At 44.1% G+C, this 19,392-nt stretch overlaps 1 protein-coding gene across 7 annotated transcripts in view; it reads right to left on the bottom strand.

Moving 5' to 3' along the window:
* The window catches only part of arhgef9a (Cdc42 guanine nucleotide exchange factor (GEF) 9a), a 224,866-nt gene that overhangs the window by 65,231 nt on the left and 140,243 nt on the right, over window positions 1–19,392 (bottom strand). For all 7 annotated transcript variants that reach the window (XM_078412533.1, XM_078412536.1, XM_078412540.1 and 4 more), the window contains one exon: window positions 10,978–11,109. In XM_078412533.1, the coding sequence (XP_078268659.1) occupies window positions 10,978–11,109 (132 nt within the window). The remainder of the gene's footprint in view (window positions 1–10,977; window positions 11,110–19,392) is intronic.

The following is a 19,392-nucleotide window of genomic DNA, read 5'->3' as shown; positions in this document are numbered from 1 at the left end:
TAAATGTACAAATGCCATTTAGAGTATGAACAAAAGAAATAGAAATTGGAATAAAGCAATCAATCAAAACTGCAAAGACCATGCAATAAAATAGTTGTGCATCTATTCTTCAAGTCTACTTTCCTATCCGTCTTTAGTTTAGCTTAATTTAGTTTAGTTTGAACATAAGTTTAAAGATTAATTTTAATTTAGTTTAGAGATACAGCGCGGAAACAGGCCCTGCGGCCTACTGAGTCCGCATCGACCAGCGATCCCAGTACACTAACGCTATCCCACACACTCTAGAGTCAATTTACAGTTATACTAAGCCAATTAACCTACAAACCTGTACGACTTTGTAGTGTGGGATGAAACCGGAGATCCCGGAGAAATCCCACACAGGGAGAACGTACAAACTCTGTACTGACAAGCACCCTTAGTCAGGATCGAACCCGGGTCTCTGGTGCTGTAAGGCAGCAACTCTACCGCTGCGCCACCGTGCCGCCCTTTAAAAAGGCCACAAAGTGCTGGAGTAACTCAGGCAGCATCTGTGGAGAACATGGATAGGTGACATTTAGAGTCCAAATCCTTCTTCAGACTGATGGTAGGGGGGGGGGGGGGGGGGAGAAGACAGCTAGAAGAGGGGAGAGGCACAGCAAAGTGTGGCAGGTAAGAAGTGGACGCAGGAGAGGGAGTTTAAAAAAAATAAGCAGATGGTTGGAACAAAGGCAAGAGATAAAAGCAGAAGGTGTGAGACAAGGTTAAAGCTACGTTAAATACAGGGATAAAGTTCTGTTAAATATTTAGTTGATTTCTAAAATCTTCCTGTTGTGGGACGAATAAAGGAATATATTAAAACAAGACTGAGAAGCCAAGAATTCATCTTTCTCACATTCAGATCGGTTCATATTCATTTTTTATATTTGCAAAGATATTTTCACTGGTCAAAGACATTACTTCTATATTTATCCCATCGTCACCAAGTGTTTATCCATTTTTTTCGGAACAAATAAATTTAACAGTGGATTAACTACATTTGGTTTTTTTCTGCCCCGTGCATCTGCCACTCAATCGGCAGATGCCAAGATTTTGCTTGGATAAGTCTATTAATTGGTTAAGATCAGTACTTGGCATCAGAAATTATGTGGATCACACAGAAGCTCACTGGGCTAAGCCAGCGAACAGCTGTGAAACACAGATCAAGGAAGTTCTTGCTGGGTCTTTAATCTGGGCTGAGTAGATCTTGGCTGGAATAGTTATAGTGATACTGCAATATTGCTCAGTGCGATGAACCAGAAGGGGAATAGCAACCGAGATTGCACCTCATCTGTATTATTGAGCGGCATAAGTTTGCAGCAGGATCTCTCTCTCTCTCTCTCTCTCTCTCTCTCTCTCTCTCTCTCTCTCTCTCTCTCTCTCTCTCTCTCTCTCTCTCTCTCTCTCTCTCTCTCTCTCTCCCTCTCTCTCTCCCTCCCTCCCTCCCTCCCTCCCTCCCTCCCTCCCTCCCTCCCTCCCTCCCTCCCTCCCTCCCTCCCTCCTCCCTCCCTCCCTCCTCCCTCCCTCCCCCCCTCCCCCTCCCCCTCCCCTCTCCCTCCCTCTCTCCTCTCCCTCTCCCTCTCCCTCTCCCTCTCCCTCTCCCTCTCCCTCTCCCTCTCCCTCTCCCTCTCCCTCTCCCTCTCCCTCTCCCTCCCCCCTTCCCCCTCCCCCTCCCCCTCTCCCTCCCTCCCTCTCTCTCTCTCTCTCTCTCTCTCTCTCTCTCTCTCTCATCTCTCTCTCTCTCTCTCTCTCTCTCTCTGTCTCTGTCTCTCTCTCTCTCTCTCTCTCTCTCCCTCTGTCTCTTCTATCTCTCTTTGTCTGAAGAAGGGTCTCGACTCAAAATGTCACCCCATTCCTTCTCTCCAGAAATGCTGCCTGTCCCGCCGAGTTACTCCAGCATTTTGTGTCCACCTTCTCTTTCTCTCTCTCTCCCTCTCTCCCTCTCTATCTCTTTTGGTGGGTTGATGGAATTTAATACAGAGAAATGTGAGGTGTTGCAAATGTGAGGTGTTGCTCGAAGGCTGAATGGCCTACTCCTGCACCTATTGTCTATTGTCTATTTTGGAAAGTCTAACATGGGCAGGACCTACACAGTGAATGGTGGGGCTCTGGCGTGTGTTGTGAAGCAGAGGGATCTTGGTGTGCGGGTATATAGTTTTGACTTTCGGCACATTGGCCTTCATCAGTTAGAGTATTGAGTATAGAAGTTGGGAGGTCATGTTGCAGTTGTATAAGACGTTGGTGAGGCCACATTATCGCGTTCAGTTTTGGGCACCATGTGAAAGGAAAGCTGTTGTCAAACTGGAAAGAGTGCAGAGAAGATTTACAAGAATATTGTCAGGACTGGAGAGCCTCTATTCCTTGGAGCACAGGGGATGAGAGCTGTACAAAATCATGAGAGGAACAGATTGGGTAAACACACAGAGTCTCTTGCCCAGAGTAGGGGAATCGGGAAGCAGAGGACATAGGATTTGTGTGAGGGATAAAGGTTTAATAGGAAACTGAGGAGTAACTTTCTTACATAAAGGGTGGTGGGTAGATGGAACGAGCTGCCAGAGGAAGTAGCTAAGGCAGTTTATATTGCAATATTTAAGAACATTTGACAGGTACATGGATAGGACAGGTTTAGAGGGACAAATCGCAGGCAGGTGGGATTAGTGTATATGGGACATGTTGGTCGGTGTGGGCAAGCTGTGCTGAAGGGCCTGTTTCTTCGCTCTAAGACCTGTGGCTCTTTGAAAGACTAGATATGCAGATGGTCGATATTGAGAGAACTACCTGTGAAGCCTACCCTAGTTAAACAGTACGACACCTGGAAACAAGATTAATACTGAGATCATGGATTATGGAACCACAGACCACAAGAAGTGGACAATTTAAAAAGAATAATAGAGGGCAGGAAACAAGCAGAGGGAAATTGTTGTTCACTGCATAAAATATATGACACTTTGAAATAAGTTTATGTGCCTTCCTTTGAAAAAGTATCTTAAAATTCAGAAACAAAAGCAATGAAAATATAAAATAACAAGCATTTCATACAAATGTAATTTTGGTGAATAATTTATGCTTGACAATCTGAGAATGCCAACTAAGGTATATGCCAATAACACCCACCATCTCATGTGATGTTTAAAATTCAGGAAAATAAGGGAAATTCAATCCATATTTTGCAAAAATATATATTTTTCTCATTAACTTGCTAACAAAAAACATGAACTGAAACTCACTTTTAAAGCTCAAGATCAGTCCTGGGCAATTCTGAAAAGCTAGAAAACCATGTTGGAACGATATGCCCAACTTCTGTACCACTGTAAAAGTTCCCTACTGCAATGTTCTGTTCTGCCTCTCCTAAAAGTGTATCAGCTTTTCCTGCGATAATTATCTCCAACTCACAAGTACAGTTAGGCCCCTTTCCAGCTGCCACACGTGGGCGGCACGGCGGCGCAGCGGTAGAGTTTCTGCCTTACAGCGCTTGCAGTGCAAGAGACCCGGGTTCGATCCCGACTTACGGGTGCTGTCTGTACGGAGTTTGTACGTTCTCCCCGTGACCGCGTGGGTTTTCTCCGAGATCTCTGGTTTCCTCCCATACTCCAAAGACGTACAGGTTTGTAGGTTAATTGCTTGGGTGCTAGTGTTAATGTGCGGGGATTGCTGGTCTTTGTGGACTCGATGAGCCGAAGGCCTGTTTCCGCCCTACATCTCTAATACAGCCAACATACCTGGTGTAAATGGTGTAATATGGCTAACATACCTGGTGTAAATACCAAGGGGAGCTCCACCTTCATCCCTCTGCTTCCCTCCACAGACGCTGCTTGACCTCCTCACCTCATAGGTTCATGAGTAGTAGGAGCAGAATTAAGCTATTTGGCTACCATCAAGTCTACTCTGCCATCCAATCATGGCCGATCTATCTTTTCCTCTCAAACCCATTCTCCTGCCTTCTCCCATAACCTCTGACACCCGTACTGATCAAGAATCTATCAATCTCTACCTTAAAAACATCGAATGATTGGCCTCCACCAGCCTTCTGTGGCAATGAATTCCACAGATTCACCCACCCCTCTGACTAAAGAAACTCCTCCTCATCTCCTTTCTAACTCAGTAAATTTATTCAGAGGCTGTGGCCTCTAGTTCCAGACTCTCCCACTAGTGGAAATGTCCTCTCCACATCCACTCTACCAGGCCTTTCACTATTCGGTAAATTTCAATGAGGTCCCCCCCACCCCCCCCCCCCCCACCGTTGGTTCTCCCCGTTTTTTCCCCTCTCAAGATTCCAGACACTCTTGTGTCTCCACATTTTCTGTATTTTCAGCATGCCCTCGTCTCAGAAACAAAAAAAAATATTTTTTGAAGAACATTCTCCTGTTCTGAAGGAGGTGCTTGCCGTGGCAAATCAATCTGGACTTGTTTTGCAGCACACAATGCATTTCACTCGGGGCAAAAGGAAACCTGAAGCTAAATGAAGCAGAAGGCCGATATTTTGAGCTGCAATCGATCCCAGGATCTATTTTAGTGCTGAACTGCCGCAAATCCTGATTAAGCTGAGACAGAATGTTCCCACTGATGCTCTGATCTTGCTGTCACCATGCAAGTCCTACAGTGCTGATCAATAGGTGCATTAACTTTTTAAAAGGACCTTTAATCAATCACATTTTTTTCACCGCTTTAGTTCGTCTCAGAATTCTCAAAGTGGGTGAGCTCAGCTCAAGCAGTTTTACTGCTCGGCTGAATTTGTGTCTTTGTAATTTCTGTGTTCTATGTAATTTCTCAGTTGTTTTCAGTGCAAATATTGCTTTGTGAAGTCTTTGGAGGCATGACATTAGCTCATTGAACTGCTGGCTGTATTTAATGTGTTTCCCACTGATATGGGTGACAGATTTACAATGATCGTGCTCCGCAGAATCAGCTGCCACGTAGAGGTTACCATGGGAAAATCTGCATGGCAACAGTTGCATGGCAACAGGGCGAGCAGGGAGTTGTTGTGACTGTCACCTTGGGTCACCTATTCATCCCCTTGAACTAAATTCCCGATGATGAGGTCGGCACCCTTTAGCATATCCCGGATTTTTAACATTGCACTAACTTTCAGCTGGAGTTATAGAGGTCTTAGGGTATTACAGCACGGAAACAGCCCCTTCAGCCAACTCGTCCATACTGACCAAGATGCTCCATCTAATCTGCCCACGTTTGACCCATATCCCTCTAAACCTGTCCTATCTATGTACCTGTCCAAGTGTCTTTTAAATGCTGTTGTAGTATCTGCCTCAACTACCTCCTCTGGCAGCTTGCTCTATATACCCACTACCCTTTGAGTAAAAAAGTTACTCCTCAGTATGTCCTCTAGTTCTTGATTCTCTTATCCTGTGCATTCACCCTATCTATTCCCCTCATGATTTTATGAACCTCTATAGGATCATCCCTCACCCAAATAAGGAACAAATTCCTTGCCTGCCCAAAATCACCCTACGTCACTGCCCCTCAAGTCCTGGCAACATCCTTGTAAAATGTTAAGCACAAAGAGCTGGAGCAACTCAGAAGGTCAGGGAACATCTCTGGAGAAAACGAATGGGTGACATTTTGGGTCGGAACCCTCCTTGAAACTTGTAAAATGTTATTTCACTTCACGCCAATCCATGATATCAGTGTGAACAGTAGCAAATAACAACACAAAGCAAGAATCAGGGGCTGGCCCAGCAAGCTGAATTAAGCCTGATTCAGTATTATCTGCATAACTATTTTATCAATGGGTGAAAGACAATGCAGGATGCCGCAAAGGTTTTTAAAAAAAAGTACGAGAGAAGGAGATAAATCAAGAATTAATTGATTGATTGAAAGATACAACATGGAAACAGGCCCTTCGGCCCACTGAGTCCACCCAAACCACTGATCACCCATTCACACTAGTTCAATGTTCTAGTATCTCATTTTTGCATCTACTCCCTACACGGGGGGGGGGGGGGGGGGGGGGGGGGGGGGGGGGGGGGGGGGGGGGGGGGGGGGGGGAGGGGGGGGGGGGGGGGGGGGGGGGGTGGAAGGGGGGAAGGGGCAGAGGAACCGTGGAAGGAAATCAAGCAACCAAGGAAAACCCCGCAATGACAAGGAGGACATGCAAACTCCACACAAACAACATCCGAGGATTGGATTGAACCTGAGTCTCTGTCGCTGTGAGGCAGCAGCCCCATCAGTTGCGCCATACCTGAAGATTGCAGAAAGGTTGTATGTGTAGGAAGGAACTGTAGATGCTGGTTTAAACCAAAGATAGACCCACAATGCTGGAGTATCTCAGTGGGACAGGCAGCATCCCTGGATAGAGGGAATGGGTGACATTTCGGGTCGATACCCTTCTTGAGACTGACAAAGATTCAGAAAGGTTGTATACCTTTAGACGTGTAGGAAAGAACTTCAGATGCTGGTTTAAATCGAAGGTAGACACAAAATCATGGAGTAACTCAGCGGGACAGGCAGCATCTCTGGAGAGAAGGAATGGGTGACGTTTCGGGTCGAGACCCTTCTTCAGACATTTCTTTAGACGTGTCTACACATACTGTATGTGCTGTGGAGGTTGAATCAATGAATATAAACTAGGAAGTGACAGATTTTTTTTTTAAAGGGCTCAGAGGCTTTGGGGAGAACACAAATGAAAATGAACCCAAGTCCAAGATCAGAGCAGCACTGATCTTATTGAAGGCAGAGCAGATTGGAGGAGCAAAACATACTATTTACTTCTACACTCTTATGACAGGATTGAAGACAGAGAAGATTTCATCGGTCTTGGGGAAATGTTAAGTTACAGTGCAAAAGAACATGAAGAATTTAAATGGGCAGAGTAGGAAAAAGAAAATATGGAGTTCGTTGTCTTTACATGTTGGAAGAGGACAAGTGGAAGTTTAGAAGAGCATTGATAGTTGAAGCGTTATTGAAATAAATACAACACAGGAAGAGTTCACAAGCTTGACTCTGTGACCTTTATGATTTGTGATTATGCCTGAGGAAAATAATAATCTATGCCTGTCCACCCAAATCAACTTCCAGGAAATACACGCCATTTTCAGCTTCTGTAATATCCAGCTAGAGCAGACATTGCATTTCAACAAACTCAATCCGAATGAGATCATCCTCACACAGAAAACACTCAGAAGGCATTGAGTCTGATAAAACAAAATGGAAGTCAGTTAAGTGAAGGCAATTGGAACAGGACGAATTAGTTTTAGTTTAGTTTTAGAGTTGCAGCTTGGAACAAGGCCCTTCGGCCCACTGAGTCCATGCCGACCAGCGATCAACCGCACACTAGCTCTATCCTACACACTAGGGACAATTTACAGAAGCCAAATAACCTACAAACCTGCACGTCTGTGGGATGTGGGAGGAAACTGGAGCACCTGGAGAAAACCAGCGGCCATGGGGAAAACGTACAAAGTCCATACAGACAACACTTGTGGTCAGGATCAAACCCGGGTCTCTGGGGCTGGAAGGCAGCAATTCTACCGCTGTGCCACCGTGTCATGTGTGTTGTATTTTTACTCGTGTTGTAAACTTTGTAAGTTGTACGTACGTCTACTCACATTAAACCCCTTTGAATTCAGAATGTGAATTTTACCATTTTGAAAATGCAGTGGGATATTTGCTTTTAAATATGGTCTTTAACCACCAGACCTTCTAAGGATGGATTATGTTAATACAAAAAAAGCCTCATTTATTGATAAGGATCCACAAAGCTTTTCTCTTTCCCGACCTTTACAAAGTCAAGGACATTGCAGAGGGGTGGTGGGGAATGGAGGAGAGAGTGGCCAAAAGGGGGAAAGGTAAACTCACACATGAATTCCACTGCATTGGCTGCAGTAGATGATTTTGAATGGTGGCTACAGATAGAGTGGCTGGGGGGGGGGCACATTGTGATGTTTGCTGCATCACTGGGCACTGAGTGGACTTGCCATTGTCAAGCACTGCTGGCAAGGAATGGGTGGAAAGTTCCATTGGCATGGTTCAGGTGCCGATCATGATGCAGGGTCTGATGACTAATGTCACAGCTCCCACTGCATCAGAAGCAGCTGCTACCCCGGTCCCCGCGTTCTCCAGGGCAGGTCCCTCACACTGCAGAGTAACTGCCCACCAATGCCAGCCCACCAGTGTCGTACAGTCATAGGGTGATACAGCGTGGAAACAGGCCCTTCGGCCCAACTTGCCCACGCCGACCAACATGTCCCATCTACACTAGTCCCATCTGCCTGCGTTCAGCCAATATCCCTCTAAACCTATACAATACAATACAATACAATACAATATATCTTTATTGTCATTGTACAGGGGTACAACGAGATTGGGAATGCGCCTCCTTTCCATGTACCTGTTTCTTCAACTCTGCAATCGTCCCTGGCTCAACTACCTCCTCTAGCAGCCCATTCCATCTACCCAGCACTCTTTGTGTAAAGAAAGTTACCCCTCAGGTTCCCATTAAATCTTTCCCCCCTCAACTTAATCCAATGTCCTCTGGTTCTCGATTCCCCTGACTCTGGACAAGAGACTGTGCGTTTACCCGATCTGTTCCTTTCATGATTTTGTACACTTCTATAAGATCGCCCCTCATCCTCCTGCACTCCAAGCAATAGCGCCCTAGCCTGCTCAGCCACTCCATATAGCTCAGGCCCTCGAGTCCTGGCAACATCTTTGTAAATGTCCTTAACATTCAGTGAGTCAGGCCAGATTGATGCCAGCCATGTCATGATTGGCAGTCTACACTCATGTCTTTAAGGCTCGGATTTACTAAACAACCCCTCGCCACTCTTGCAGCTTTCTCCCCTCCACTACTATCAGCCTGAAGAACATAGAACATAGGACAGCACAGCACAGGAACCATCGCCCCACCATGTTTCTGGCAAACATGTTGCCGGGTTAAACTGATCGCATCAGCCTGTACATGATCCACATCTCTCTATTCCCTGCACTACCATATGCATGATCTGTACATGAACCATGTCCCTCTGTACATGATCCATATCCCTCTGTACATGATCCATATCCCTCTGTACATGATCCATATCCCTCTGTACATGATCCATGTCCCTCTGTACATGATCCATGTCCCTCTGTACATGATCCATATCCCTCTGTACATAATCCATATCCCTCCATTCCCTGCACTTCCATGTGCATGATCTGTACATGATCCATATCCCTCTATTCCCTGCACTTCCATGTGCTATATCCAAAAGCCTCTTAAACGCCACCACTGTATCTGCCTCCACCACCACCCCCACCCCTGGCAACACGTTTCAAGGCGCGTCCTAACCCGAAACAATGCCTATCCATGTTCCCCAGAGATGCTGCCTGACCCACTAAGTTACTCAGGCACTTTGTGTCTTTCTTTGTAAACCAGCATCTGCAGTTACGTTGTATGTTAATTGGCTTTGGTAAAAATTGTAAAATTGTCCCTACTGTGCAGGATAGTGCTAGTGTGCGGGGTGATCGCTGGTCAGCACGGACTTAGTGGGCCGAAGGGCCTGCTTCCTCGCTGTCTCTCTAAACTAAAGTAAACTAAACATCCAAAAGAAATGGACAAATAACTAATCTGCAGGGAGTTGATAACCTTTGGAAACTGGTGTTGCAGCGACATTCCCTGCAGCAGGATTAGTGTTCAGGCATGCATGTGTAAAGCAGGATGTGGAGGGCATGCTACAAAACTAACTTTAAATTACAATCACACATGACCTGCAGCCTTGCATTTCACACAACACTCGAGTTGCTTTCTTCAAGAGAGAGTTAGATTATAGCTCTTAGGGCTAACGAAACCAAGGGATATGTGGAGAAAGCAGGAACGGGGTACTGGTTCTGGATGATCAGTCATGATCATGGGGTGGGAGCTGCTTTACGCCCTCGTCGTCCACCCTGGGCAGTTCTAGGGAACTGGCGAAATTTGCAGCAAAGCGTCGACTACGATACTCTGAAGCACCAATTGCCACTTTTGATTGTTGTAGTTGACATACGAAAGAAAGAAGAAAGAAAGCCATGAACATATTGAATGGCGGTGCTAGCTCGAAGGGCCGAATGGCCCACTCCTGGCTCTTGTTTTCTGTGTTTCAATGTTCTCATTCTCCAAAAGGCTTCATTTCATAGCTTTTGTGCAATTTCCTTCCCTTTAATTGTCCATTCACACATCAAGTAATATGTACTTTGCAGCGTCTATGCATCATGATACTGGCCTCACATGACTACAGATGATCCTTATGCTCTTGTCACCTCTACCACTGCTTATATCCCAATATCTAACCACCAAATCAGTCAAGGACTATTTGCGAGGTCATTGAATAAAAATGGAACACCAGTTATATTTTTGCTTCACTAAACTTTTAGTTACTTTAGTTACTTTACTTCAGTTACTTTAGAGATACCGTGTGGAAACAGGCCCTTTGGCCACAGAGTCGACATCAACCAGCGATCACCCATACAGTAGCACTATCCTACACACTAGGAACAATTTGCAATTTACAAAAGCCAATTAACCTACAAACCTGTACGTCTTTGGAGTGTGGGAGGAAACCAGAGCACCCGGAGAAAACCCACGCAGGTCACAGGGAGAAGGTACAGACAGCCCCCGTGGTCAGGATCGAACCTGGGTCTCTGGCGCCGTAAGGCAGCAACTCTACCGCTGCGTCACCGTGCCACTGCTGCGGTCAATTGCTTCACTGCAGCTACTGCTAGCCGATAACTACATGCTATGATGGAAAGATGGTAAAGGGCTGGATAAAACAGTAGAAAAGCACCTTAACACAATAATTAATCCTTATATTAAATTCTTCCCTTCATCAGAGCCAACGTGGACATGATGGACTGAATGGACTTCAATCTGGCCTGCAATCATTCAATGATTCCAAAAAGATGGCCACAAATACAGAACATTTGCAGTCTCATAGAGTCATAGGCATCACTCTATGACTATGACTCTATGACTACATGACACTGACTTACCTTTTTACACATGACCAACTGGTGGTCAAAGAGGAAGAATGTCCTCTGCTGGTTGCGTCCATAAGGCTGGTAGATCCACGTCATTTCCCCAGAGTAGATCAACTCAGAGCTCCGGTCCAGAACATCATCACCCTTCAAATATAAAGAATACATCCTGTATTTCCATGGTATAATTAGTATCTCAAAAGCATTTCACGCCGACAGACAAAGTCAACCGAACAGGAGACTAGGCCTCGGTCTAAAATACAGAAGTGATGGGGCTAAGAGGTTTCTTGGTGGAACACATTCCCAAGTGTGGGAGTCAAGGCAACAGGGAGTTTTGTCACAGGTAAAGCAAACATAGAAACAAAGAAAAAGGTGCAGGTGTAGGACATTCGGCCCTTCGAGCCAGCACCGCCATTCAATATGATCACGGCTGATCATCCAAAATCAGTACCCCGTTCCTGCTTTTTTCCCACATCCCTTGTTTCTGTTAGCCTTAAGAGCTGAATCTAACTCTCTCTTGAAAACATCCAGTGAATTGGCATCCACTGCCTTCTTAGTTTTTAGTTTAGAGATACAGTGAGGAAACAGGCCCTTCGGCCCACCGGGTCCGCGCCGAACAGCGATCCCCACACATTAATATTATCCTACACCCTCTAGGGACATTTTTTAAAAAACATTTACCAAGCCAATTAACCTACAAACCTGTACGTCTTTGGAGTGTGGGAGGAAACCAAAGATCTCGGAGAAAACCCACGCAGGTCACGGGGAGAACGTACAAACGCTGTACAGACATCACCCGTAGTCGAGATCGAACCCGGGTCTCCAGCGCTGCATTTGCTGTAAGGCAGCAACTCTACCGCTGCGCCACTGTGACCGCCCTAATTCTGTGGCAGAGAATTCCACAGATTCACAACTCTCTGGGTGAAGTCAGTCAGGAGGGGGATTGTGGAGAGCTTGCTGGGGCTTGGCGCTCATGGAGGTTCAAAGCCAGGGTGAGGTCCTGCCTTGGAACAACTTGAAAACAGAGGCAAAGATTTGGAAACAGTGTTTGGGAAAGAGAGGTTTGTAGAGATAGGCGAGAAAAGAGATGGGTGAGTAAAACGTAATGCAGGTAGGATGAGAATGTAGGGCAGCTTTGACCATGCTGGAGATTGAACTGATGGAAAAGATGAGCTGTTACAGAGAGAATGAATGTATTGAAATGGAAATAAAAGCTCATGATGATGTAGCAAAGAGAGAGACAAAGACAGTTCACTGTGAAGGATAGGAGAGGGCCAAGTCAAACATTTCTGCAGAGGTAAATGAAAAACATTTTGATGCTAAGGGAGAAATTGTGCTCACAGCAACAATGTTATGAATCTTCTGAATTCAGACACAAAATGCTGGGGTAACTCAGCGGCTCAGGCAGCATCTCTGGAGAGAAGGAACAGGTGAGGATTCGGGCCGAGACCCTTCTACGAACCATCTACTTTGGTTTTGTTGAGTATTTGGGAAGGGGAAAAAGTTGAAGGCAAGAGCCCATCAGTCGGAAAAAGGATCCTGACCCAAAATGCTGCCTGCCCAGTCCCTCCACAGGTGCTACCTGATCCACTAAATTCCTCCAGCACCTTACTGTTTTGGTCCAGAGTTCTTGCAGGTTTTATTACTTGTGAAGGTCAAGCTTTTAAGAGTAATAGAATTGATTATGATAAGATCGTGTTAACATTTGTATAAAAAATAAAACAAAATTGATTGGTATTAATGAGTTCCTGGTATTTATTATGGAAAAAGTCCTGGGATTGTTACATTGATATCCAATGTAATCCAATTTAATACTATTCACTCATTATATCACACAAGACCAGAGCCATCAAATGCAACGAAGGATGATTTAGTTTAGAGATACAGCATGGAACAAACACTTTCGGCCCACCGAGCCCTAGCAGGCCATCGATCACCCATTCACATTAGTTCTACGTTGTCCCACTTTCGCATCCACTCCCTGCATGCTATGGTGCAGTTTACAGAGGCCAACCAACCCACAAGTCTGCGCATCTTCGGGAAGTGGGAGAAAACCGGAGCTCCCGGAGGAAATGCATGCGGCCACAGGAAGAGCGTCCACACTCCACACAGACACCTGAGATCTGAATCGAACCTTGGTCTCTAGCACTGTGAGACAGCAGCTCTACCAGCTGCACCACTGTGCCGCCCCTCGTGTTAGGTTGACAGCTCGCTCCATACACTCAACACCTTTTGTGTAAAAATGTTTCCCCTAAGGTTGCTATTAAATCATTCCCCCCACATCTTAAACCTATGTCCTCTGGTTCTCGAATCCCCTACTCTGGGCAAGAGACTGTGCGTTTACCCGATCTATTCCTCTCATGATTTTGCATATCTCTATATTCACTGGAATTTAGAAGGATGAGAGGGGATCTTATAGAAACAAGTAACATTTTTAAGGGATTGGAAAGGCTGGATGCAGGAAAAATGTTCCCGATGTTGGGGGAGTCCAGAACCAGGGGTCATATTTTAAGAATAAGGAGTAGGCCATTTAGGACTGAGATGAAGAAAAAACATTTTCACCCAGAGAGTTGTGAATGTGTCGAATTCTCCACCACAGAAGGCAGTGGAGGACAATTCACTGGATGTTCTCAAGAGAGAGTTAGATGATAGCTCTTAGGGCTAACGGAATCAAGTGATATGGGAAAGCAGGAATGGGGTACTGATTTTGGATGATCAGCCATGATCATATTGAATGGCGATGCTGGCTCGAAGGGCCGAGTGGCCTACTCCTGCACTTATTTTCTATATAAGATCACATCTCATCCTCCTGCGCTCCAAGGATTAGAGTCCTAGTCTACTCAACATCTCACTATGGCTCAGGCCCTCGAGCACCGTTCTAATTTTCCGTTCATCTTGTCTGCATCAAAGGACTCTTAGCAATTGCTGATTCTTGTGCATGAGACTTCCTTTCACAAGTGCCCAATTAGCCCACATATGTAGCAATTGTGTGTCGTCCCCACCCCCTGTGTTTGATGTTGCATTTGATAATTTGATAATTATTGCTGGGGAAACAGGAACATAATTTAAATAAAACTGTCAAATAAACAACACCAAGGCAATGATTTTCAAGGAGATTTTTTTTTTCTCTGAGATTAAGACCAATACCTATTAAATATGGACTAAAAATAAAATTAGCCCTTGTAAATAAAATTGCCACAATCCTTGGAAATATTCTTAGGTCTTTGCATGTTTGATTATTTTCATTGATAAATTAATAAGTTATATTATTTTTTGCAAATGATTAAATAACTATGTTGTTGCTGCACAACAAGAATAAATATGCACATTATTTTAACCATTTTGATATACAAAGCACCATGCCGATGTGTAATTTCAAACCCTATTATTACCTGTTATTTTTAATGTAGTATTGGGCGCAACAATATTTATTCCGTTAAGAACGATAATCTTAGATAATGGATTTCATTCATTTCTGGTGCACCAACTGGGTGCTATTTTTAGCTTTTTTTGCCAAAGTTATGAAAATCACAATTATTGTGAGATTGGAACATCATTGCTTTAAGAAACTGTCATCATGGTTTACTCTGTTTAAGAAGCATTAAAACCAACATTGAACATTCAGACAGTGATTGATATTGGAGCTCACAGACTGCCATTTTGTTTGTACACTGCATGCTGATAAGTTAGTCAACACAGTTAAAATGATCTCACATTGGGCTTCCACAGAGGTGGGAGAAAATAGCTGGGGCTGGGTTTAAGGGGCATGAGAGAGAATAGAGTCAGAAAGTCATAAACCCTTTGGCCCAACTTGCCCACTCTGGCCAACATGTCCCATCGACACTAGTCCCACTTGCCTGCATTGGCCCATATCCCTCTAAACCTCTCCTGTCCATGTAACCATCTAAAAGTTTCTTAAACATTGCAGTAGTCCCTGCCTCAATTACCTCCTCCAGCAGCTCGTTCCATACACCTACCACCTTTTGTGTGAAAAGGTTACCCTCAGGTTCCTATTAAATCTTTCCCCCCCCTCACCTTAAACTTATGTCCTCTGGTTCTCAATTCCCCTGCCCTGGACAAGAAACTCTGTTTGTGGTATGAACATCGACTTCTCCAACTTTAGATAGTTCCTCTGTCCCTCTTTTCCCCTCCCCTTCCCAGATCTCCCTCTATCTTCCTGTCTCCACCTATATCCTTCCTTTGTCCCGCCCCCCTGACATCAGTCTGAAGAAGGGTCTCGACCCAAAACGTTGCCCATTCCTTCTCTCCCAAGATGCTGCCTGACCTGCTGAGTTACTTCAGCATTTTGTGAATAAATACCTTTGATTTGTACCAGCATTTGCAGTTATTTTCTTATACTGTTTGTCTACCCGATCTATTCCTCTCATGGTTTTGTGCACAAAGAAGAGGAACTAGAGGGAAAATAGAGGTGGGGAATAATTTAATGCCATAGCAGTGATATGCCTTTAGCTGCTGATCAGGTCCAGTGCCAAGCTGAGTACCATTCATGGCTGATGTGTCCATTCAGGCTGCTTCATATAGAACCACATAGCTGCCTGTCTGAAGAAGAGGGAACAGTTTTTACAAAGACTATTCCAATTTCTTGATGGATACCTTAATAAATGTTTTATGCGCAATTCCTGCATATTAATCGGGAATTAGTGGATCCAATTCCCAGGGAACGATGTGCCATTAGAAGTAAACATTAAAATCTGTACAAAAATTACAAACCAAAAGACTAATCATTGAGTTATTTTAATACATGTGACGATGGTCTAGCTGATACACGAAAGGACACAAAGTGCTGAAGTAACTCACCAAGTCAGGAAGCATCTCTGGATAGGTGACATTCCGGACGAGTCTGAAGAAGGGTCTCAACCCAAAACGTCACCTATCCATGTTCTCCAGAGACGTCGCCTGACCTGCTGAGATACTCAAGCATTTTGTGTCTTTTAGTCAATGCTTTGTCTGGTCTTGATCCAATTGGCTTTTGAATTTGTTACTTCACTTAGTCCGTTGCTTCCATGGCGATCTACTCCTCTCTGCAGTCAAATATAATCTGCAATTTGTTTCAATGCTCTGCTGAATTTGAATTTCAGAATTGGTGTAAAATGAGCAGTTGCTACCGTTAAGCATGTTTAACACTAATAACCAGGCATGAATCACTGTGCAATTGGCAATTACTTTATCGATACTCTATGAATACCACAATAAAATGATCTCCTTGTCTTCAGATTATCCATGCCAATATTCCTCAATATTCCCTTTGTTTTTTAAAACCAATTTCCTCACTAACACGGAATTTTAAAAAAACAGTATATACATTCCTTTAGGCATCTAGAAGCAATGTCATGCAACTTATCCTCGATATCCAAAGAGATTGTGTACTGTACTATTATCTACAATGCATTTGCTTCAGAAACAATCTAAAGGACAATATACACTTGCAATATACACCACTGAGTAATATTTCCATTGCAAAATATAACTTGAGAAATAGAAACAGCATTTATTTTAGGGCAACAGTTCATATCATATATATACAGCCGAAAACAGGCCTTTTCGGCCCTCCAAGTCCGTGCCGCCCAGCGATCCCCATACATTAACACTATCCTACACCCACTAGGGACAATTTTTACATTTACCCAGCCAATTAACCTACATACCTGTACGTCTTTGGAGGTATCCAAGAATAATTGTTATCCAAATGATAGAAAACATAGAAAATAGGTGCAGGAGTAGGCCATTCGGCCCTTCGAGCCTGCACCGCCATTCAATATGATCATGGCTGATCATCCAACTCAGTATCCCGTACCTGCCTTCTCTCCATACCCCCTGATCCCTTTAGCCACAAGGGCCACATCTAACTCCCTCTTAAATATAGCCAATGAACTGGCCTCAACTACCTTCTGTGACTGAGAATTCCACAGATTCACTACTCTCTGCGTGAAAAAAAAGTTCTCATCTCGGTCCTAAAAGACTTCCCCCTTATCCTTAAACTGTGACCCCTTGTTCTGGACTTCCCCAACATCGGGAACAATCTTCCTGCATCTAGCTCTGTTTACTCAGAGATGGGTTACTTGCTACACCTTTTCTTCTTATAGTTGACATCAGCAAAGCAAAATGCTCATCGAGAGAGAGCTGTTGAGTGTTTGGTTTAGTTTAGTTTAGTTTACTCTTGTCACATGCACTGAGGAACAGTGAAAAGGTTCCAGGTGTGGTCTCTTATATATCAGCGAGAGGCCAAGCATAGACTGGGCGATGGTTTCGCTGAACACCTTCGCTTAGTCCGCCTTGGCCCACTTGATCTCCCGGTTACCAAATCACTTTAACTCCTCTTCCCATTCCCACACTGACCTTCCTGGCCTGGGCCTCCTCCATTGTCGGAGTGAGACCAAACACAAATGGGAAGAGCAGCACCTCATATTTTGCTTGGGCAGCTTACAACCGAGCAGTCTGGATTTTAATTTCTCTGACTTCATGTAACCTTTGCATCCCCTCTCTCTCTGTCCCTCCCCCACCCTAATTGTCGTACTAGTTTCACTGTTGCCCTGTTGAATTTCACTTTTTGTATAACTCATTATCACCCAGCCCACAGCCAACAATGGACCATTGTGGACTCCACCTTTCCTTGATCATCGTTACTTCTTGCATTCATTCATTTATTCAGTATCTCTCTATATCACTGTCTATATCTCTAATTTCCTGTTCCCTTGACTCTCAGTCCGAAGAAATGTCTCGACCCGAAATGTTACCCATTCCTTTTGTCCAGCAACATTTAGTGCAAGATATTGCCATGTAAGTGTTGGCTATTGTTCACAGATGCACCAGGAAGCCACTTTGAGGAGCTCACAAAAAAAACGTTAACATTGGCACAAATCCATGCAGTGATGAAAGTCTAACATGGCACACCTTGAAGTGTTCAAAACTTAAATAAGAATCAGTGGAATCTCTCTGTTCTTTGATAATATATAAGCACACACTAACCAGCGGGAGATCAATTAGCAAAGCTTTCACAAAAGAGCTATAAATGCACCTTTTTTGAGTGCTTTATTTTTAGTTGCTTACTTAATGCAATTCATCTAAAAAAAAATCAGGATCTTAACAATTGTGTTAAATAGCTGGTTAATTTTTAGCAATTTTTCACCTATTTATTCTAACGAGATGACAAGAGATAATATAAAAGAAACGGGTTTTAATTACAATAGATATGAAGGTGCTACTAGCACTGTGGAGAAAAACATGAAGCCCCTTTTGTGTTGGAGAGAGAGTGTTTCTGTTTAGAAGGAGACGAGCATTTACATCATAAAGGTCACCTGCTTTCCCTTCAGGGAGACAGAGAAAACAATGTGATCTTCGTAACAGTCTTAACCATCCCCATGGCAATCGTGTCAGCACTGCACTCATCCAAAGGCAACATAACGGGATTTTATTTTTTAATCCTTATTATATAAGTTTGAAGCCGTTTGCAAGTCTGGTCTTTGACGCTGCGGAAAATATCCAAAGAGGTAAGTTTGTTTGTTTTTTGGCAATTTCGTTTAAAACAAATGAAACGCATAGTTTGTCTGAAACGAATTTTAATTTTGTGAATAAAGCTTGTAAATTCTTCACACATTCAAAGTTCTAAGACTCCGACCAAAACATGGCAAACTTGTATCATTTCACAAAAGGAGAAATAGATAAATCACAATTTACTCAAATTATTTTTGATAATTTAGTTATATGTCCTGTATATGAGGGCTGTATAAGAGGTCAGGCAGCATCTCTGGAGAACATGGATAGGCAACATTTCGGGTCAAGACCCTTTTGAAGATCTCCTATCCATGTCGCCTACCCAGTTCTCCAGAGAATTTGCCCGACCTGCTGAGTTGCTCTAGCACTTTAGTTTAGAGATACAGCACGGAAACAGGCACTTCGGCCCATGGACTCCACGCCGATCAGCGAGAGAGAGCTAGATAGAGCTCTTAAGGATAGCGGAGTCAAGGGGTACGGGGAGAAGGCAGGAACAGGGTACTGATTGAGAATGATCAGCCATGATCACATTGAATGGTGGTGCTGGCTCGAAGGGCCGAATGGCCTCCTTCTGCACCTATTGTCTATTGTCCATACACGACCCTATACACACCAGGTAAAATTTATATTTATACTAAGCCAATTAACCTACAAACCTTTACGTCTTTGTAGTGTAGGAGGAAACTGGAGATCCCGGAGAAATCCCATGCAGGTCACGGGGAGAACGTAGAAACTCCGTCCAGACAGCACCTGTTAGTCAGGATCGAAACCGGGACTCTGGCGCTGTGAGGCACCAACACTACTACTGCACCATTGTGGTGTCACGACACTTATGCTGTTATAAGATGCACAATAATGTTCCTTCTACACCAGCTCAACATTGTATCACACCCTCTCTTGCATTAAGCTCAGTAGATA

The sequence above is a fragment of the Rhinoraja longicauda genome, chromosome 15, assembly GCF_053455715.1.
Source record: "Rhinoraja longicauda isolate Sanriku21f chromosome 15, sRhiLon1.1, whole genome shotgun sequence".
NCBI lineage: Eukaryota > Metazoa > Chordata > Chondrichthyes > Rajiformes > Arhynchobatidae > Rhinoraja > Rhinoraja longicauda.
Note: the sequence above shows the minus strand (reverse complement) of the source record. Positions and strands in the feature narration are given on the sequence as shown.